The sequence below is a fragment of the Hyla sarda genome, chromosome 10 (genome assembly GCF_029499605.1).
Source record: "Hyla sarda isolate aHylSar1 chromosome 10, aHylSar1.hap1, whole genome shotgun sequence".
Lineage (NCBI taxonomy): Eukaryota > Metazoa > Chordata > Amphibia > Anura > Hylidae > Hyla > Hyla sarda.
The window spans coordinates 82,401,452-82,425,049 of NC_079198.1; the positions used below are offsets into that span (position 1 = coordinate 82,401,452).

Below are 23,598 nucleotides of genomic sequence, written 5' to 3' on the forward strand. Positions count from 1 at the left end.
TAGTTTAGTACAGTTTTGAGGAATCCTTTTTTCATCGAAAACCTGATAAGGGAATGTATTGCCAAAACGGTGAATGCACCATATTATCACATCCAGTGTACACGCTATTGAATTATCACACTATGATCAGTGGTCTGCAGTACCACTTGGATTCTGGGGGCTCTGCAGTTAAAACAGAAATGCCCACTCTACATGTTTCGTTACTTCCATAATGTCATCAGGAGGGAAAATTGGCGCGGTGACATGCCAAAAGTTTTTATCGGTCGGGATTGCTAGAACAAGCCAGGAGAAGAGACAAAATTACAGTAGAAGTCTATGCAATTGTCTTGGTCAGCAGTCTTCTCTTCCTGCTTGTTCTAGTGATTGGTTGGGGTCTAAACACCCAAACCAATGACAACTTTTGACATGTCTCTAGGATATGTCAAATTTTTGGAAGCGACAGGTACACTTTAATTGGTGGGGTCCTTATAGTGTGAATAAATCTTTTTTCCAATGTGTTTTGTGAATGCATACATTTTTTTTATCAATGTCCTGTGATTGTATTCATACAAGATTTTTATCTTTTATTTTTACAAAACCTCTTTTTAAAATGCATAGGCAAATAGGTAAAGGGCATTGTCTGTCTTCCATTCTTACAAGCTCAGTCTAGTTTCCTGTAAACCTGCACATATATATTTTGGAATTACTAATAGTGAAATTACATTTTAAAGCTGGTTGTGTGGGAGTATAGAAGAGGCTCTTCTTTTTATATTCCAGAAACTGCTAGTTTCATCAGTCACTTGTACCCTGGTGTTTACTCAGTTCCATTGATTAGGGTTGAGTGGCTATACCAGGCACAGACTATGGTGCTGTTTCTGAGAGTAAAACAGTATTTCTTTTGTTTAATCTCATGCATCATAAGAATACGTAAAGGGCTTAAATCTTGTAGGTAGCATTTGTATGGTCCCTTGAACTCTAACCTCCACCAATTCAAAAGTTTCACAGATGGTACTCAGCTCCCTCTTCAGTAACCAGACCACTTCAGTACTGTTTATAGGCCTCCCACCTGCGTTATCTTCTGTAATGTTAACTAATGGCCAGATATGTTATCTGCTTCTGTAGCAGCATGTATATACTGATAACATGCAGCGTGGTAGGATATGTGACATTCTCTGGATGGTTTGATATCCACCAACCTGTGGTCTGTTGATGGATAGACCCTGTGGCTGCTAAAAACCATTTTCATAACCTTTCTCGCTCATGTAGGTTCCTAAAGGGAAATCTGATAATACAACTTTTCCATTTGTGAACTTACATATTTGTATTCCCTAATGCTGTGTTTCCCAACCAGTGCCACCAGCTGTTGCATAACTACAACTCTCAGCATCTGGGTTGGGAAACTATGCCCTAATGAAAGTTAATATATTTTACCTGTGTTTTTTTTTAGATACCATTTATGATGAAGATGAAGTTCTTCTTGCACTGGCTGAACAGTTGGGAAGCTTCACCACTCTGGTTGGAGGACCTGAATTTGTGCATTGCTTGCTTGTAAGTTTGTCCTTGTTTAATTGCCAATGTGCCTTTGTTCAATGTAAGTGAATGTTTGTTTGTTTTTAACAGTTGACTGACATCAATCTAAAATCCAATTGCGAATATATATTAACAAGGATTATGATTCAGGGATTTGGAATCTGTATCACCCGGGACATACAGTTCCGGGCAGGTGATTTCTTCAGGCATTTAGCCCTGCTTCGGGCAAGCAGCACTAAATGCCAGAAGACTTCACACACTGCTACTGTATTTGTATCTCCCTGCTGCAGCCGATGGCAAGCCTTCCTCGAGGGGTGCGCAGTTGGTGATGTCGTCGCATCTGTGGTGTAGGACGCCGGGACGAAGACGTCCTGCGCGGCGTGTGATGTCACCTATCGCATGCGTCCCCGCAAGGAAGGCTCGTTATAGGCTGCAGCAGGGAGGTGTAAGTACTGTAGCAGTGAAATACCTTAACTTGCCTAATGACTCAATAAGGGAGGACCTGCTTATCACCAGGGGCTAACCTACAGTCATGTCCATAAATATTGGCACCCTTGAAATTTTTCTAGAAAATTAAGTATTTCTCACAGAAAAGGATTGCAGTAACACATGTTTTGCTATTCACATGTTTATCCCCTTTATGTGTATTGGAACTAAACCAATAAAGGGAGGGGAAAAAAAGCAAATTAAACATAATGTCACACCAAACTCCAAACAAGGTCTGGACAAAATTATTGGCACCCTTTCAAATTTGTTGAAGTATAAGATTGAGTCAAGTAGGGGTGTGAATCGCCAAGAATTTGGCGATTCGATTCGAATCGCGATACCAGTGTGGCGATTCGATATATCGCGATATATCGCGATACCGTCTAGGTGACGATACATCGCGATATATCGCCCACCTGGGAGCATTCATAGATCCCAATAGACGCCGCTGTCAGCTTTGACAGCGGCGATCTAGTACTCCGGCGCGCACTTTTCTCATGTTATCCCGTCCGGGCTGCAAAATAAAATAAAACGCACTTTCTCTTACCTGCCAACGAGCCCGCGGAGCTCCGGTACAGGTGTTCGGTCCCCGGGCTGTATTCTTCTTACTTCCTGTTAGTCCGGCACGTCACATGGAGCTTCAGCCTATCACCAGCGGAGGCGGGACATCGCTGCGGCTGGTGATAGGCTGAAGCTCCATGTGACGTGCCGGACTAACAGGAAGTAAGAAGAATACAGCCCGGGGACCGCACACCTGTACCGGAGCTCCGCGGGCTCGTTGGCAGGTAAGATAAAGTGCGTTTTATTAAAAATTCCACATCCCTAAAAGAATCGATTCAAAAATATTTTGAATCGATTCTGTATCGGCAAATGAAAAATCGCGATTATCGCGAGAATCGATTTTTTTCTTACATCCCTAGAGTCAAGCATGTGATGCTCCTTTAAACTCACCTGGGGCAAGTAACGGGTGTGTGCAATATAAAAATCACACCTGAAAGCAGATAAAAAGGAGAGAAGTTCACATAGTCATTGCATTGTGTGTCTTTGTGTACCACACTAAGCATGGACAACAGAAAGAGGAGATGAGAACTGTCTGAGGACTTGAGAACAAAAATTGTGGAACAAAATCAACAATCTCAAGTTTACATGTCCATCTCCAGAGATCTAGATTTGCTTTTGTTCAGTGTGCAACATTATCAAGAAGTTTGCAACCCATGGCACTGTAGCTAATCTCCCTGGGTTTGGACGGAAGCGAAAAATTGAGGAAAGGTGTCAAAGCAGGATAGTCCGGATGGTGGATAAGCAGCCCCAAACAAGTTCCAAAGATATTCAAGATGTCCTGCAGGCTTAGTGAGCATCAGTGTGAGCGTGAACTATCCAACATTTAAATGAAACGAAATGCTTTGGCAGGAGACCCAGGAGAGCCCGACTGCTGACCCAGAGACATAAAAAAAAATCAAGACTACATTTAGCCAAAATGAACTTGAGTAAGCCAAAATCCTTCTGGGAAAACCTCTTGTGGACAGATGAGACCAAGATAGAGCTTTTGGGTAAAGCACATTATTCTGCGGTTTACCGAAAACTGAACGAGGCCTACAAAGAAAAGAACACAGTACCTACAGTGAAATATGGTGGAGGTTCAATGATGTTTTGGGGTTGTTACGCTGCCTCTGGCACTGGGTGCCTAAAATGTGTGCAAGGCATCATGAAATCTGAGGATTACCAATGGATTTTGGATCACACTGTACAGCCCAGTATCAGAAAGCTGTGTTTCCGTCCGAGATCTTGGATCTTCCAGCAGTACAATGACCCCAAACATACGTCAAAAGGCCCCCAGAAATGGACGGCAGCAAAGCGCTGGAGAGTTCTGAAGTGGCCAGCAATGAGTCCAGATCTAAATCCCATTGAACACCTGTGGAGAGATCTTAAAATTGCTGTTGGGAAAAGGCGCCCTTCCAATAAGAGAGACCTGGAGCAGTTTGCAAAGGAAGAGTGGTCCAACATTCTGGCTGAGAGGTGTAAGAAGCTTATTGATGGTTATAGGAAACCACTGATTTATTTTTTCCAAAGGGTGCGCAACCAAATATTAAGTTAAGGGTGCCAATAATTTTGTCCAGCCCATTTTTGGAGTTTGGTGTGACATTATGTCCAATTTGCTTTTTTTTTCCCTCCCTTTTTTGGTTTAGTTCCAATACACACAAAGGGAATAAACATGTGTAGAGCAAAACATGTTCCTGCAATTGTTTTCTGTGAGAAATTTCTTGAAAAATGTCAGGGGTGCCAACATTTATGGCCATGACTGTATCTTCTTAGGGGCATAATTGTTAAAATAGGACCCCTACCTGCCGGGGGTAATATCTATCTGATCTGATCATCAGGTAGGGCTCCCCAGTAGGTAGACCGGCCCCCAGATAGATATGACCCCCATCAGTGATGGGGATAATATCTTTCTGGGGCCTTTATACCTATTTGGGAGCCCTACCTGATGGAGGTCATATCTATCTGTGGGCCGGTCTTCATATAGGGGAGCTCTAACTAATGGGGGATATGTCCATCTGGGGCTTTGTCTGTCTGCTGGGGAGCACACCCTTCCTATCTAATATGAAAAGGATAAGAGTCTCCTAGGACTGTATCCACCTTTTCCAGCCCACCGGAGCACCTGAAAGCTGAACAAATTTATGCAGGATAAAGTCATAAACTGCCGAGCCCGAGAAGTTTGTGACGAATCAAATTTACTGTAAGTTCGCTCATCTCTAGTAGCAATCTTTGCAGATGATACTAAACTCTGTAAAGCGGTAAACACAATAGAGGACAGTGCACTATTACAAATGGATCTGGATAGGTTGGAGGTTTGGGCTGGTAAGTGGCAGAGGAGCTTCAACACTGATAAATGTAAGGTAATGCACATGGGGAAGAAAAATACGGGCTGGAATTATGTATTAAATAGGAGAACACTTGGGACGACTGACATGGAAAAGGACTTAGGAGTCTTAGTTAACAGTAAATTTAGCTGTAGTGACCAGTGTCGGGCAGCTGCTGCCAAGGCAAATAAAATCATGGAGTGCATCAATAGGGGCATAGATGCCCACGACAAGGAAATAATTCTACCACTGTACAAATCACTAGTCAGACCACACATGGAATACTGTGTACAGTACTGGGCACCAGTGTACAAGAAAGATATAGTGGAGCTGGAGAGGGTTCAGACAGGCAACCAGGGTAATACGGGGAATGGGAAGACTACAGTACCCAGAAAGATTATCAGAATTAGGGTTATTTAGTTTATTAAAAAGAAGACTTAGGGGCGACTTAATAACTATGTATAAATATATCAGGGGACCGTACAGAGATCTCTCCCATGATGTATTTATACCCAGGACTGTATCTATAACAAGGGGGCATCCTCTATGTCTAGAGGAAAGACTGTTTCTACACCAGCACAGACGGGGGTTCTTTACTGTAAGAGCAGTGAGACTGTGGAACTCTCTCCTGGAAGGTGGTGGTTATGGTGAACTCTGTAAAAGAGTTCAATGGGGGTCTGGATGCATTTTTGGAGAATAACATAGCTGGTTATGTATACTAGATTTATAGGCACAGAACGTTGATCCAGGGATTTATTCTGACTGGGGGCACACATCATTCTGGGACATTATTTACTTAGGAAATCCTATTGCCCGAGACATGTAGTTCCAGGCGCCCGGCAGGTGAATTTTTCATAGGATTAGCCCTGTATTGGGCAAGCAGGGCCGGACAGACTGTCCTTTATTTTTATTATGGATATGTTAAAAAAAATATATATATATATATAAACTATTTGGGATTTGTGCAATCAGGCTGACCTAAAATATTAAAATATGTAAGTTTGACCACAAGGGGAATGGCGGGTAAAAAAAAGAAAAACCCCAAATTTGCATATTTGATTTATTTATTTTATTTCACCTCACACACAATTTCCGAGCATAAGTTATGAAAAAATTTAAAGGTGTCATTGCAAAGTATAATTGGTCCCGAAAAAAACAAGCCTCATATGAGTCTGTAGATGTAAAAATAAGAATTATGGCTATTATAGAACGAGGAGGGAAAAACTAATAGACCATATTTACGTTCTATTTTGGTCGAAATAGTTTTGTCTACCAGGACAAGTGGATTGTGCTCCGTTTTAGTGCCTTGGACAAGTAGTTTTATTTTATTTTTTCCACACCCCTGTGATTAGTCTTTCTGTACTTCATAGCTTTGTAGTCTCTCTGCAGGTTTTTCTGTATTCAGTTCCTTGTGTGTTCATATATAGGCTTTTTATATTGTGCAGAGTACCCCTTTAAACCTAAAATCTTATATCTACACAGATACTGCCAAGAAAATAACATGCCGCTTTGTACTCCATTGCCCAATGTCACAGCATTACCTGTGGGGTTCTTGGGGATTGAAGATTTTGGCAGTATTCTCAGTGTTGTTACCTTGCACCTGTGTTGTCTGTCTTATCCTGTCAGGAGTTTTTTTAATGCTTTTTTTTTTCTTTAGTTGGCCCATCTCATACTCGAGAGGCCACGTTTTTTGTAGATTGCATTATTTGAGCTCGATTACCTGGGGTTTAAGCAAGAAATAGTTTTATCCTCTACTCTTGTGTTCTTCCTAGTCTTAATTCCATCAAACATTAAAGTTGTTAATAGACTGTTGCCTTGTCCCTTTTTGTCCTCTATTGGCTTCAGCTACAAAGCTCGCATCTGGCTCCCCACTTCCCTGCCAATCTACTTTGTGCGTCAGCAAGTAAAGCTGCCAAAGTCTTAGATCACTTCTGAGCCTTTTCCGCCTTCTGGAACGAGAGGCTTGTAAGCATTGCGGGTATTGAGACATTAGGTGCCATCTGGGGGGCCCTACTCTCCTGGCTGTCGTCCCAAACTTGTGTTCAGCTTGGCAGCTCTTAAATATTTTTATCAACGTCACCAGCTCCGTTGAAACTAATTTATGTATGTTGGTAGCAGATGCTGCATGAACAAAACAGGCAGCTCCAGGTGGTCTTGTAAGTATACACATAATAAGCTTATGGTACAGCAGGATTAATAGTAATCGGTGGCTGCTCAGACACTGTGGACATCGCAGGAAAGTTCCTGTAATCTGCATGTAGTGAAACTGCACTTAATTGGCCTTCCTTAAGTCTGTCCCTGTAGTCCACATATGAGGCTCATTCTCCTGACCCACATCCTTACACTGGCTTTTCTCATTTGCTGCCAGATCATCACACAGTGGTTTTCTGATCCTACAATCACCCTTTTACACGGAGATCAGAGTGACAGAGTATACGCCAATTATTACATAAAATGCTGTAAGTGCTAAAAGCTCACCTAAATGCCGAGGTTGCGAATCTCGTGAAGATGTAACATCTGGATATTACTTAAAGCACAGAGAGCAAAACTTCTTCTTGGCTTCTTTTGTAGGATGCAGTTTCTGCTATTATACTGCAGAGCTTGACACCTATGTCAGTGTTTTCTAACCAGGGTGCCTCCAGCTGTTGCAAAACTACAACTCCCAGCATGCCCGGACAGCCTTTGGCTGTCCGGGCATGCTGGGAGTTGTAGTTTTTCAACACTGGTACTGACCTATGGTGCACAGTACTGGCCAGTCACGCACTGAGTCACTGGGAGTTGTAGTTTTTCAACACTGACCTATGGTGCACAGTACTGCCCAGTCACGCACTGAGTCACTGGGAGTTGTAGTTTTTCAACACTGACCTATGGTGCACAGTACTGCCCAGTCACGCATCGAGATTGAAAGATCTCCCCCTTTAGCAATAAATAAAAATGTCAGTAAACATGGTAGGAATCTGCATAAAGACATCATAATAATTAGAGATGAGCGAACTTACAGTAAATTCGATTCGTCACGAACTTCTCGGCTCGGCAGTTGATGACTTATCCTGCGTAAATTAGTTCAGCCTTCAGGTGCTCCGGTGGGCTGGAAAAGGTGGATACATTCCTAGGAAAGAGTCTCCTAGGACTGTATCCACCTTTTCCAGCCCACCGGAGCACCTGAAAGCTGAACTAATTTATGCAGGAAAAGTCATCAACTGCCGAGCCGAGAAGTTCGTGACGAATCGAATTTACTGTAAATTCGCTCATCTCTAATAATAATAATATTCGTTCTGCAGTTATAAAGATGTTATGTATGTTCTGTGGGTGAGATTATTTACCTAGATTATTAAATATTATAATAAAAATTATAATAAATTAAATTATTAAATATTCTTATTAAATACCCAGATTTAGTTTTTATGTTTTACCTGTGTCACACTGAGAATGCGGTCTATTCTGCAACATATAGAGAAGCAGGAGGTGAAAATATTCAACTTATTGTCACTTAAACATGTACATTTCTGCTCGTTCTGGGCTAATTAGTCATGTGGGCGGTCCTACTCGGTTATTGACAGCTATCTGTGTATAGTGTGAATATCGACAGAGCTGTCAGTCATTGAGTAGGACTGCCCATTTGACTGACTGCTTTGCTTATTCTAGTGTAAGGCTGCGTTCACACAGCCGTCTAGACCCGTGCCGTTCTTCTCCTGTCAAAAATAAAAACAGACTTTAAAAATAAAAAAAAACGGACAATAACTGATGCAAACGGATATTATCCGTTTGTATCTGTTATTGTTCAGTTAATAAACCAAGAAATTTTTTTTTTTTTGTTCGTAGCATGCCCGGAAGTAAAAACAGATCGAAAAAACGGATGTAAACAAATGACATTAAATGGGCACTGTCAGATACAAAAACATTTGATATGTTGTACAGCATGGGTTTTACAATTGCTCTCATTAGAAAATGTTCACTATTTCATACTGAAAAAGCCAGTCATACAACTGCCCCCCCTGCCTGCTTGGGCACATACTAGTCCTGCTGTGTCCATGCGTCATCACCTATGTCATGGACACACTTCCTTGCAGGGCTCACAGCTGGAGGAAAATTCCTCCCACTGTCAGCTTGTGTCCCGCTACTGTCAGTGAGGACAAGCTGCTGGGAGTTGTAGTTTTGCTAATGCTAGGGGAGATGTGAGCAGACAGCATAGTGAGGGAGGGGGCGGAGACCTGCACAGTGAGGCCACGCCCCCTCTCTTTGAGAGGAATTCAGACTAGTGAGCTAAATTAAAAGTGTAATAAAAAAAAATACATAAAGGTACTAGACACAAAAATCAGATATACATGGTCAGGATTAGGTACTGAGTGATATATTAACCCCTTAAGGACCACGGATTTTTCTGTTTTTGCACTTTAATTTTTTCCTCCTCACCTTTTAAAAATCACAACCCTTTCAATTTTCACCTATAAAATCCATATTATGGCTTATTTTTTGCGCTACCAATTCTACTTTGCAGTGACATCAGTCATTTTACCCAAAAATCTACAGTGAAACGGGGAAAAAAATAATTGTGCGACAAAATTGAAGAAAAAATGCCATTTTGTAACTTTTGGGGGCTTCCGTTTCTACGCAGTACATTTTTCGGTAAAAATTACACCTTCTCTTTATTCTGTAGGTCCATACGGTTAAAATGATCCCCTACTTATATAGGTTTGATTTTGTATTACTTCTGGAAAAAAATCATAACTACATGCAGGAAAATTTATGCGTTTAAAATTGTCATCTTCTGACCCCTATACAATTTTTATTGTTCTACATACAGGGCGGTACGAGGGCTAATCTTTTGCGACGTGATCTGAAGTTTTTATCGGTACCATTTTTGTATTGATTGGACTTTTTGATCGCTTTTTATTTTTTTCATGATATAAAAAGTGACCAAAAATACGATATTTTGGACTTTGGAATTTTTTTGCGCATACGCCATTGACCTTGCGGTTTAATTAATTATATATTTTTATAGTTCGGACATTTACGTACGCGGCGATACTACATATGTTTATTTTTATTATGTTTATATATTTATATGGAATTTGGGAAAAGGGGGGTGACTTAAACTTTTAATAAGGAAGGGGTTAATGTGTGTGTGAATCTTTTTTTAACTTTTTTTTTTTTTTTACACTTAGTCCCCTTAGGGGACTTTTAGGAGGAATCATTAGATTCTTCATACAGATCACTATGGTTGTATAGAACCATAGTGATCAGTGTGCTCTGCGCTCGAATGTTAAAGCCTGGCCCTGCCAGGCTGTATCATTCAGAGAGCCGGAGCCGCGTGGAGGGAGAGGTAAGCCCTCAGGCTACCCCAGCAGTGGATCGCCCCCCCCTTCCCCCCCCCCCCCCCCGGCGATAGCCGCATGTCTGCTATTAACGCTGCAGGAATCAGCTGGGGGCCAGGCGGTATGACGCGGGCTCGAGTCAGGAGCCTGCGTCATACCCGGTTAAGGGCCATTGGACGTGTATACACGTCCATGGTCCTTAAGAGGTTAAAAAAAAAATTTTGTTGGATCTGACGGGTACGCTTTTAGAGGCTCATCCGCTTTACATAGACTTCAATGTCAAATTTACTGCATCTCGTTTTGTCTTCCGTTTTTTTATGGGAAAAAATACTTTGTGCCATTTTTTCTGCCGTAAAAAAACGGAAATGAGTGCAGACTGATACAAATGGATGTAAACTTATTGTAAAAATCCCATTGACGTGAATGGGATTTTTAAAAAAACTTTTTTAATCAGTTTACAGCCTGCAAGAACAGAACCAAAATGGGGATAAAAAAAAACGGGGACAGACGCTATTGTGAACGCACCCTGAGTAGTCATGGAGATTGCCAGCTTTTGTACACGGATAGCTGTCGATCTCTTGAGTAGGAACATCGCCCACATGACTTAGCTTAGAATGAGCAGAGATTTACATGAATAAATGGCAGGAAATTTTCCTAAAAAAAAAAGTGTATAGCAATCCGCTAAGCTCCTCCTACTCTAAGCATGTGATGCGACCAAAAATCAGCAACTTTGGCTTTGGGTATGGTTTTTTTTGCCTTCCTACGATTCATTGTAAAGAATTAACAGCTTTATGTTTTATTAGTTTAAATGTTTCTACATGCAGCAATACCAGTTATATAATTTTATCCTTTTAAATAGGAGACGGGTGAATTCCCTTTATTACATTTGTAGTTCCCCTATGTGATCACTTATACGGTTCCCTGCAGTACAAGTGTATTTCAGTAAACTGTCATTTTGGGATGTACAATCATTGCTTCTCTTCGGTAAGCATCATGCTGCCATGACAACCAATCGGCTCCCCATGATTGCTTTGTGGGAGGTTTTAGCTAGACCTCGGAGGGTACTGTGATACACATCCGCAAGTAGATAGTTTCAATGCTGGTTATATAACCATCTCCACAGGTGTCACTGCTGAAAGCAGTCGCTAGGTATAGGGGACTTGGCTCCCTGTCCATACATGTCATGGGGGCATTAAGGGTTATGATGGATCTGTTGCTGAATTTGCTGCTATAATTTTGTTCTGTTTGGCTAATGGCTGCAAGATTGCAGTGGACTAGTCAAGCTGACAGCTATCTGAAATGCTTGAACAGCTTAACCCCTCAGGGACCACAAGTTTTTTCATTTTAGCACTTTTGTTTTTTCTTCCTTACCTATTAAAAATAGCCCTTTCAATTTTCCACCTACAGACCCATATGAGGGCTTGTTTTTTGCGCCACCAATTTTACTTAGTAATACCATCAATCATCTCGCCACAAAATTTACGGCGAAACCAGAAAATAAATATCTGTGGGGCAAAATTGAAACCAACCCCACCCCCGCCATTTTTTAACTTTTGGGGGCTTCCAATTCTACACAGTGAAGTTTATAGTAAAAATTACACCTTATCTCTATTCTGTAGGTCAATATGATTAAATTGATATCCAACTTTTATAGGTTTCATTTTAAAATTTTTTTTTACTTCTGACAAAAAAAAATTATACATTTTGCACCAAGATTAGCACATTTACAAATGAAATGTCCTCTTCTGACCTCTAACTAATTTTTCTGTATGCGGGGATGTGTGAGGGGTATTTTTTTTTTTTTACTGGTACTATTTTTGTTTTTGATGGGACTTTTTGATATTTTTACAATTTTTTTTTTTGTATACAAAGTGTATAAAGTGAACTAAAAAAGCAATTTTGATATAATTTTTTTAAGTTAATGCCATTTTACTTCGTTGGTCCGGGACTGACCAGCTCACACACTGTACAGGTCTTTTCATCCTTCCTCCAGCAATAAATCATGTTATGCTTTGAATATCAGCAGTAAGTGATAAGATCTACACACAGCAACCTTCACTCAGCTTCTCTCAAGGCACACAGAGAGGGGAGGGGAGAGCTGTGGCTGTGAAGCCAGGAACCATGTGGTGCTTGTCTCTGTGTAAACCCCCTCACTGACCTAGCCCCCACCCTACTGTCAAGACACAGTAGTTGGCTGGATGACGTTTTCCTCACACTTCCTGCATGTAAGTGACAGCTGAAAGAGGAAAACTACTGTATATAGTGAATGACTGCTATTTAGACACATACATATGTTGGTGAGAGGGAAAGGATGGGCTATGGGTTTCGTTCTCTGGAGTACCCCCTTTATGGAGTTAAAACACCGTTTACAAACAGCTCTCTCCAGATTCCCAAATGCATGCTTCGCTCAGCTTTATAGTTCCTCTTGTAAGTGGAGAGAGGGGAGAATGCTGCTACCAGACTCTAACCTGCCCATCCATATGAATTGAGAAGGTTAAACTGATTAATGCGGTATTAATCCCATCCCAGCCCCTCCTCTGTGGTGACTGACAAGCTGCTGTATGTAGGTAGGTATCCTACCATATTGTGTAGGGCTGAAACAACTAGTCGATTAATCTGCAACTAATCGATTATGAAAATAGTTGTCAACTATTTTTTAATAATCGGTGGGTCGATTAGTTGGACAGCCAATTTCTAAAGTTTACATACCGCTATTATCACGAGATATATATATATATATAATATACACACACACATGCACATGCATATGCAACTGTGATCTTTTGCAGCCGGTATAGTGACGAGAAGGCCCGGACAAACAATCTTCTGCTTCCTGCAGCTCCTTTCTGCAGCTATTGTGAGTCCCCGGTTGTCAGGCTCTGTGATAAAGGCCAAATTCACAATAGTTGCAGAGAGAAGATGCAGGGAGTGGAAGATTGTGTTACTGTCCTCTTCACTAAATGGGTGGCTGGGGGCATGTACGATGGGCAACCAGGGAATGTGCTTCCCCTCCTATCAGGTAAGAAACAGGAAGAAGTGGTATAGCCCTTACAAGGAAATAAAATATTATATTTATGAAAATATTTTAGTTGCAGCCCTTTTTATTGTGTATACAGCTCCTGTGCAGACGTATGTGTTTCCATAGTTACACACTGCTTACGTATACTGGGTCTGATCTGCAGTCCTGCACAGCTTTCATCTACAGACAGAAGTAGAGGGGACAGATGGAAAGGAGTTACACTGACTGCAGGGTCAAACATTATTAGGGGTTTTAATCTGTAGCTACCAACACACACAAAGGAGAAACAGAATGGGCAGACTGATAAGGAATGTTCCTTTCTAGTTATTAATCATTGTTCCATGTGTTGATTGTTATTATATTGAGATTACTCCTGATAGATGGTCTGACTGTGGTGCTTTCATAGTTGTGATTCTCAGCTTGCATCTGATCTAGTGACTTCTTCTGTGTTTACAGCCTCCCCTGGAAAGCTTGGCAACTGTTGAAGAGACAGTCGTCCGTGACAAAGCGGTAGAGTCCTTGAGGAAGATCTCTCATGAACATTCTCCTGTCGATCTTGAAGCTCACTTTGTGCCGCTGGTGAAACGTCTGGCCAGTGGAGACTGGTTTACGTCTCGCACGTCAGCATGTGGCCTTTTCAGCGTGTGCTACCCCAGAGTGTCTAGTACTGTCAAAGCAGAGATAAGGCAGTAAGTTTTCTCACCTCTCCACCAGGGGTCACCACAAAGCTTCAGTGTAATGATAGTGTCAGCAAAGCACTGGAACCGCATTAGAAGACCAAAAGTTATATAGAAATTGTAATTGTTGCTGGGAATTAGAGGTTTATTTGGAGAACAAAAATGTCGGGGGAGGGAACAAAAATATCGGGGGAGGGAACAAAAATGTCGGGGGAGGGCTATATAGATAGATAGATAGATAGATAGATAGATAGATAGATAGATAGATAGATAGATAGATAGATAGATGGATGGATGGAGATAGATAGAGATATAGATAGAGAGATATAAAAAACAATTTCCCCCTAAGATGTAATTCCGTTGAAAGTCCAGATACTTTCTAGTTAATCAGCGAAGATGGCAGTAATGCAGTGATAAACTACAGAGTACTGATGTAATTTCTGTCCGTCCATCCTATAGGGAGCTTTTCCTCATGCTGTTTCTTCCTTTGTTCAGGTGCTGGCACTCCCAGTTGCAGGGGTTAGCTTATACAAGAGCAGAGAGGCAGGCAGTAGTGTTAATGCTTTGTATCTACAGTCAGTAACTCCAAAACTTTGAAAGGGTACAACTTTGATAACCATAATTGTTGCCTGAGAACATAAACTATAGCTGGAATGGGCTGTGTGGACTAGCTGCCAAGATGAGCAGACATATGCTTGCTTAGCTTCCCTCTGAGCCCATGCCTTTTAGTTATCTTGACCTAATCCTGGACCCTCTTCAGCTGGCCTGCTCTGCTCTTTACCAGACCTGGACCCCCTTGATCCACCATGAGTCCAACCCGGGGTAAATCTGGTACGAAATGCTGCATTTTTTTGCCCGCTTGAAAAACAAAGATGTTGCTGGCTCCTCTGCTGCCAAAGTGCACTCCTCTGCTGTGACGGTCTTTGCAGAGGCCCTGGCTGCTGACTTAGCAATTGACAATGAACCTACCCTTCAGAGATGTCTACTAAGCTACTTTCCATGATTGCTACCTGTAAAACTTCCCTAACATGAATGTTAGAGGAAGTCTTGCGTCTCCACCATAAATTACCTGCCCTGATCTTCATCAGTTCTTTGGTGTCAATCTAACAAGATTTGCACAAGAAAAGAGTGGCATCTGAGGGAAATGGCTGTTCCTTATTCAATGGCATACTCTGCCAGGCTGCAGGTCGTTGATGGGGACAGGGTAGTGTTCTTTTTCCTACCACAGGAGGCGGATGAATGGGCCTCATGTTGAAGAGCTGCTCAAAACCATTAGTTTATGAATACCAAGAAGGAGCACAACCAAATTAAACTGAAACCTTTATCCTGCAGCGGCCCTAGATACAAACGCATATTGCTCCTTTTTTTTTTTTTTTCTCTATTAAACTTTGTCAGTGTTTGAAATGTATTCCAGGATTTGCTTGTGAGGATCAAAAAAATCCCATATACAAATGACTTCTGGGGAAAAGGGGGTTTTACCCCCCCCCCCTTTCCTTGAGTCATGATCCTCTTATTACCTCACCTTTCTCATGACTTGGATACAAAGTTTGGATACAACTGGGTGTGTATAGTATTGGTGATGTGAGTGGGGATGGGGATTTTCACTTATTTCAGCACTTACAGGACAACCCTGGTGAATCCTTTTATAAATTTGTTGCAACTGTGACATGCTTTCCAGACAACGTTTTCTGACTCCTTTTAGGCCTGTTCTGCTTCCCTCCTTTAGGAATCTATAAGTCTCCGGGTCCTTGGGGTACTATTTTGGCATTGTACACGTTCCTCTTGGGAGCCAAATTAAGAGGGTATCCCTTGTCTGTAGAAATGTGTTCTTCCTAATCTCTCAGATGAGGAATGGGATGACAGCGTAGCCCCTCACCTGTATGTGTCGCCTGCTAAGACTCACCCAGCTATACATTTTCGGTTAATGCTGTGTAACCCCAGTCAGCTTGTTTAGAATGGGTAGATGTCAATGACAGAATGTTATAGGGGTAGAGCTCCGTGATCCAACTTTATGCACTTTAGTAAACACCGCTGTTACTTACGAATATCTGGTCTTCAAGCATAGAAAATGCCCAGCCACGTTTAATAAAATATGTGGCGTGCAGTGCCATCCGTCCAGTACTGGTTATACCACTACGGAATGCTTTACTATCAGCTCCTCACTCTGTGGCCTGTTTGCTTTGTTGTCTTCATGGATTTATCCTACGGCTGACTGTTGTCGGCGAGCTGTATAAGACTGCCACTGATGCACACAGTTTATATACTTGTTTTACTATTGCACAATGAAATTAGTTTAAAAAAACTTGAACTGCAAATTACACTCATAGTGAAGAAGCGTGTTGAGTTATAATTGCCAGTAATGTAAGAAATACTAACTAGCTGATTGGTGGGTCTTGCACCTCTCCATGAGATTACCAAAACATAGGGGGAGATTTCTCAAAAGCTGTCCAGAGGAAAAGTTGCCCATAGCAACCAATCAGATCGCTTCTTTCATTTCTGACAAGGCCTCTGCAAAATGAAAGAAGCGATCTGATTAGTTGCTATGGGCAACTGGGCAACTTTTCCTTTACACATGTTTTGATAAATCTCCATGTTGCACAGCACTTTGCTGCTTTCAGAAGTCCCACAGAGGGTCAATGGAGGAGTGGTAGCTGAGCATGTGCACTGCCTCTTCTTCAGTGGGGAGACAATTGACCTATGTTCTTGTGACCATTGTGGGTCCAAGTGGTCTCCGATCCAGGGGATCATCTAGACCCATTTAAAAGGGTACTCCGGGGAACTAAACCCATAGCTCATCTTTTCCCTCTCATCGACCTTTTTAGTTGTCTAAATATCCTTCATTAGCCATATAGAGCAGTTGTCCCTCTTTTGGTTTTCACTTGCATGCAGGAAGTGAGGGAATTAAAGGGGTATTCCAGGCAAAAACTTTTTATATATATATATATATATATATATATATATATATATATATATATATATTATATAATATATAATATATAATATATAATATATAATATATAATATATAATATATATATATATATATATTATATAATATATAATATATATATACACATACATATATATATATCAACTGGCTCCAGAAAGTTAAACAGATCTTAAACCTTCCAATAGTTATTAGCTTCTGAAGTTTTCTGTCTAACTGCTCAATGATGATGTCATGTCCCGGGAGCTGTGCATGATGGGAGAATATCCCGATAGGAACTGCACAGCTCCCGGGACGTGAGTCATCAGAGAGCAGTTAGACAGAAAACAAATCAACTTCAGAAGCTAATAACTATTGGAAGGATTAAGATTTTTTAATAGAAGTAATTTACAAATCTGTTTAACTTTCCGGAGCCAGTTGATATATATAAAAAAGTTTTGGCCTGGAATACCCCTTTAAATCATCCAGCCATCCACTCTGTTCAAAACCTTCTCTGAAAGCAGCCCCCACCCACTTGAGACAGACCATGTGGTTTCTGCCCTGTACTGATGAATCATGCTCTCTAGTGCAGAGAACTTGGAGGTGTGTGCAGCCTTAGCCAATCAGACACAGAAACTCTGCTGCTCAGCGCAGGAGAGTGTTGTCTGCTCTCAGTAAGTGAGCAGGCTGGCAGAGGTGCAATGATTGCTGGGAGATGAAGGGAAAGGTGGTAAAGAATATTAAGCAGCCAGACAAGACAACAGAGGCCACAGTAGCCATGCATATCAGGCAGGATGGTGTACAGGGAACCTATCCAGGTAGTGTGGGTGGCTTTGGAGCTTTATTGAATATATATATATATATATATATATATATATATATATATATATATATATATAATATATATATATATATATATATATATATAATTTTTTTTTTTTTTTTTTTTCCTGGAGTACCCCTTTAAGGGCGTTCTCTATAAATGTATATGTTGCATAGGCTACTAATTTTATGCTGTTCTAAACCACTTCTTGATTTCATAAAACGTGCATATTTTTGTTTTTCCTAGACATTTCCGCAACTTGTGCTCTGATGACACTCCCATGGTACGCCGTGCTGCTGCTTCCAAGCTTGGGGAGTTTGCTAAAGTACTTGAACTGGAATATGTGAAAAATGACATCATTCCTCTGTTTACAAACCTGGCATCAGATGAGCAGGTGAGCTGTATAGTATGATTTTTGTAGGGGCATTTTTACAAAAAAATTAGCATAATTGTCATATAAGTAATAAATGTTCACAGCACTAGTCTGTAAACTGTTGCCCATGAAGAATTGTGTGTGCTCCATTGTCAGTGGCTTAAATTACCTCAGCAAAAAAAACCTTAAAGAAAAATGATTTGCACCTTAAGATTGTGCTTCCAGCAAGTCAATGACCCTAGACAACAAGCCACAATTTACAGTATTTACATGGGCAATGTTGATAGACCTTTTAAAATTCTACATCACTTTGTGAAGACAATTTTCTTTTTGTACAGTTTTTATATCTAATGTATTTATAGAACTGATATAGATACACTTGAAATGTGTTTTATCAGTTCTGTTTTGCTGAATGTTATTGATGACTTATAGGGTAATCAATGACTGAACTTTAGGCTTCTGTCTTTCCAGGACTCTGTACGCTTGTTGGCAGTAGAAGCCTGTGTTAGCATTGCACAACTTCTTCCTGAAGAGGATCTTGAAGCTCTGGTGATGCCTACACTCCGCCAAGCTACCGAGGACAAATCCTGGCGTGTCCGCTATATGGTAGCAGACAAATTCTCTGAAGTAAGAAACCTCCTACTGTTATGTTGCTTCTTTTTTACCTGTGTTTTATTTGTTCTTGTGAGTGAATTTAAAGGGGGTACTCTGCCCCTAGACATCTTATCCCCTATCCAAAGGATAGAGGATAAGATGTCAGATTGCCGGGGCCCCGCTGCTGGGGACCCCCGGGATCTCGGCTGTGGCACCCCGCTATCTTTACTGCACAGAGCACGCTCGCTCTTTGCATAATGACCGGTGATACGGGCCGGAGCATCGTGATGTCACGGCTCCGCCCCCTTGTGCCATTATGGCCCGCCCCCTTAATGCAAGTCTATGGCCGCCACGCCCCCTCCCATAGACTTGTATTGGGGGGCGTGCCGTGACAACACGAGGGGCGGAGCCATGACGTCACGATGCTCCGGCCCCTGTATTGCCCGTCATTATGCACAGAGCGAGTTTGGATGCTAGGGGCGGAGTACCCCTATAAGTTGTCCACTTGTAAATATAACATTTAGTTGGGGCACGTGGGGTTCTGTTATTTGGTCTACACTGTATTTATGCATGCAATGTAATCTGTAATATTATGCACGCAAATTGTTTGAAGTGCAACCTGCAAATACAGAAATAGCAAAGCAATATAAAATGTTTACCATGTTGTGTTTTAGCTCCAGAAAGCTGTTGGCCCAGAGATCACAAAGAATGACCTTGTGCCCGCATTTCAGAACCTGCTGAAAGATTGTGAAGCAGAGGTTCGTGCTGCAGGGGCACACAAAGTAAAAGGTGAGTTTCTGTGTTTTATTACCTTAGTTTGAAATTTGTGTAAACATTTAATTGCAAAATCTCACCTATTTGGCTCATAATTGCACAAACTTAGCCGTGATTGACAGCCTGTGCACAGCATTGAAAACTTAAGCGCTGCGTCCAATGGATGAGTGGGCCAGAGTTATCGACGCATCTGGGTCTGCATGTGACTTGGTGAAATATAGATAAAAAATTCGGCCATGCCCAGGCTGTTAATTATGCGTAATTGTGCCTAAATAAATGCTGTTACAGCCCGGGTGCAGTGACTAGTTCCAGATGCAGCACCACCTCAGGGACTACTTGCTACTGATTTAAATACAATGTGGAAGATGTATAAAACTGCTTTTCCCCCCACTTCAGCAGAATCGAGCCATGGTATATAAGCGTACTGGGGAACATCATCTTCGGAACTAAAATGTCTTGGTTACAGGCAGTCTAAACTGATGAAAGGTTACCTTTTAAATCAGTACTAATGGAAAACTATGTCCAACCTGAGCTCAGGCCTACTATTTTAAGGGGAACCTATAAGCTCCAAAGTGTCAGTGATTTATTTTATCCCCTTAGCACCTATCTGCCAGTACAGAGCTGAAGAGGTTTGTTTAGGCCGACCACATCCTTCCTGCAGCAACCTAAAGCCAACAGCATAAGGAATGTGCTGCATCTACCGTATATACTCGAGTATAGGCCGAGTTTTTCAGCACGATTTTTCGTGCTGAAAACACCCCCCTCGGCTTATACTCGAGTGAACTCCCCCACCCGCAGTGGTCTTCAACCTGCGAACCTCCAGAGGTTTCAAAACTACAACTCCCAGCAAGCCCGGGCAGCCATCGGCTGTCCGGGCTTGCTGGGAGTTGTAGTTTTGAAACCTCCGGAGGTCCGCAGGTTGAAGACCACTGCGGCCTTCAACATCATCCAGCCCCCTCTCACCCCCTTTAGTTCTGAGTACTCACCTCCGCTCGGCGCTGGTCCGGTCCTGCAGGGCTGTCCGGTGAGGAGGTGGTCCGGTGGGATACTGGTTCCGGGCTGCTATCTTCACCGGGGAGGCCTCTTCTAAGCGCTTCGGGCCCGGCCTCAGAATAGTCACGTTGCCGTGACAACGACGCAGAGGTGCGTTCATTGCCAACGTACTTCTGCGTCATTGTTAAGGCAACGCCTCTATTCCGGGCCGGAAGCGCGGAGAAGAGGCGCCCCCGGTGAAGATAGCAGCCCGGACCACCTCCCCACCGGACCACCTCCTCACCGGACAGCCCTGCAGGACCGGACCAGCGCCGAGCGGAGGTGAGTACTCAGAACTAAAGGGGGTGAGAGGGGGGCTGGATGATGTTGAAGGCCGCAGTGGTCTTCAACCTGCGGACCTCCGGAGGTTTCAAAACTACAACTCCCAGCAAGCCCGGACAGCCGATGGCTGCCCGGGCTTGCTGGGAGTTGTAGTTTTGAAACCTCTGGAGGTCCGCAGGTTGAAGACCACTGAGGGCGAATGATGAGAAGAGGATGATGAAGGGGGGGGGTGTGGGGATGATGAAGGGGGGTGGGGATGATGAAGGGGGGGGGGATGATAAGGGGATGATGAAGGGGGGATGTGTGGGATGATAAGGGGATGATGAAGGGGGGATGTGTGGGATGATAAGGGGATGATGAAGGGGGGATGTGTGGGATGATAAGGGGATGATGAAGGGGGGATGTGTGGGATGATGACAAGGGGATGATGAAGGGGGGATGTGTGGGATGATGATAAGGGGATGATGAAGGGGGGATGTGTGGGATGATGACAAGGGGATGATGATGAGGATGTTAATGACGGGTCTGGATGATGACAGGGGGGGGATGAGGTATTTCCCACCCTAGGCTTATACTCGAGTCAATAACTTTTCCTGGGATTTTGGGTTGAAATTAGGGGTCTCGGCTTATACTCGGGTCGGCTTATACTCGAGTATATACGGTATTTACTTAGTGTACCTGAGTGTTCCTGACAGCACCTTTTCTGTTAAGACTGGCAGTCATGGCTTCATTTTTAACAGGAAGATGTGTTAATTGAACCGTATTTGTAGATATTTTTACTTTAACTAATATTTCTTGTTTGTCTTAGAATTTTGTGAGAATCTACCTGCTGATGGAAGGGAGGCCATTATTATGAACCACATTCTGCCCTTTGTAAAGGTGAGATCACGTCATAGGTAAAGGAGGGCAAATGAATAGCATTCTCTTAATAGATCATGCACCATGAAATTGTTACATCAGCGCTGTGTTCTTCTGTAAGGTCAGGCTTTGTCTTGTTACCCATCAAGCTCAGGAGCTGAACTCGCATCATACCCGCACGGTCACAGCTGCTATCAGCAGCCAGGACCCGTGGCTGATGCCGGACATCGCCATTGCGGCAGATGTCCGGCATTAACTCTTTAGTCGAAAGTGAAAAAAACCTGTAAATAAAAATAAACGTGTGGTTTCGCCGCGTGCTTAAATGTCCGAACTATAAAAATATATTGTTAATTAAACCGCACGGTCTGTGGCGTACGTGCAAAAATTTTTTTGCCGAAATAGCGTATTTTTGGTCCCTTTTTATACCATAAAAAAATGAATAAAAAGCGATCAAAAAGTCCGATCAAAACAAAAATGGTACTGATAAAAACTTCAGATCACGGCGCGAAAAATTTGCACTCAAACCGCTCCGTACGTGGAAAAAAAAAAGGTTATAGGTAGAGATGAGCAAACTTACAGTGAATTCGATTCGTCACGGACTTCTCATCTCGGAGGTTGCTGACTTTTCCTGCATAAATTAGTTCAGAGTCTCCTAGGACTGTATCCACCTTTTCCAGCCCACGGGAGCACCTGAAAGCTGAACTAATTTATGCAGGAAAAGAAATCAACTGCCGAGCCGAGAAGTTCGTGATGAATCGAATTTACTGTAAGTTCGCTCATTTCTAGTTATAGGTGTCAGAATAGGACAATTTTAAACGTTTACATTTTTCCTGCATGTAGTTATGATTTTTTTTCAGAAGTAATACAAAATCAAACCTATAGAAGTAGGATATCACTTTAATCATATGGACCTACAGAATAAAGATAAGATGTAATTTTTACTGCAAAAATCTACTGCGTAGAAACAGAAGCCCCCAAAAGTACAATTGGTGGTGCAAAAAATAAGACGACATATGGATTTTAAGGTTCAAGATTGAAAGGGTTATGATTTTTAAAAGGGAAGGAGGAAAAAACGAAAGTGGAGAAACACTGTCCTTAAGGGGTTAATAACTGAGTGTGGAGGGGTTTTTTCTTCGTGGGTTTTAATTCCCTACAATTTTTTTTCCTAGGTATTTACTAAGGTTTCCCTACATTTTGCACTTTTCCCTACATTTTGCTTATTTTTTTATTTTTATTTTTTTAACACCTGCTCTGATCTGTCGGGTTTTCCTCAACTCAAATCCACTTCATTTTCTGTGGAAATGTAAATGTGTTGGGTTTTTGTGACAGTCAAACATGCCCCTTTTAGTTAGCCAAGCCCCTTTCCCCAACAGTCATGCCTTTTTTTTCAGGAGGGTTGGTTGGGGTTTTTTTTTTTTTTTTTTTTTTTTTTAATTCTGGCGCTGACAGAATTCTTGGCACAGTGCTCCAGAATCTGGCGCACAACCCAACAAAATGTCAGGGTTACAATAGTAAATCAGGGCCAGTATGTTTAGAAATAGTCATGTGGGAGTCACATCTTAGGATTTTGTCATATGGAGGTGGAACTGAGGGGGTTGACTGACTGAAACCTCCACCAACCTGGTGTATGTAGTCTTATAAGCCATGCATTGCCATGAATAAGGACCTGCTTGAGGTCCGGAGCGCGTCGGTGCACTTGTTTAACCCCTTCTATCTATGTTTTAATGGAGTTAATTAAAGCTTGAAATTTTAAGTCATGCTGTGAAGCCGGATACCCTCCCATTGTTGCATCAAAGGGAAAAAGTATGCAAACTCCACAGGAAAAATAGCTTGTTCCTCATTGCTACTTATTAGAGGTAGCATCCCTTTTGAGTTAATGTTTAACCCTTAAAGAGCCTAAACCCAAATACATTTTAAACTTTTAAAAACATTAATTATGCAGTATTAGTATGCATTAAAAAGTGTCCTAAAAGAGAACAAAACTGAGATTGTGAGGTGTCACAGTAAAAATCGAAAGTAGGATAGTTGAAACCCTTAGGCCATATAGTCGCTAAATGAAGACTAAGGGGG

General features: G+C 42.0%; 1 protein-coding gene across 1 annotated transcript in view; it reads left to right on the top strand.

Moving 5' to 3' along the window:
- PPP2R1B (protein phosphatase 2 scaffold subunit Abeta) overlaps positions 1–23,598 on the top strand; it is a 61,382-nt gene that overhangs the window by 20,140 nt on the left and 17,644 nt on the right. Inside the window, 6 exon segments of the mRNA XM_056543097.1 lie at positions 1,427–1,527; positions 13,647–13,879; positions 17,862–18,009; positions 18,460–18,615; positions 19,257–19,371; positions 21,479–21,549. Of these exon segments, the coding sequence (XP_056399072.1) occupies positions 1,427–1,527; positions 13,647–13,879; positions 17,862–18,009; positions 18,460–18,615; positions 19,257–19,371; positions 21,479–21,549 (824 nt within the window).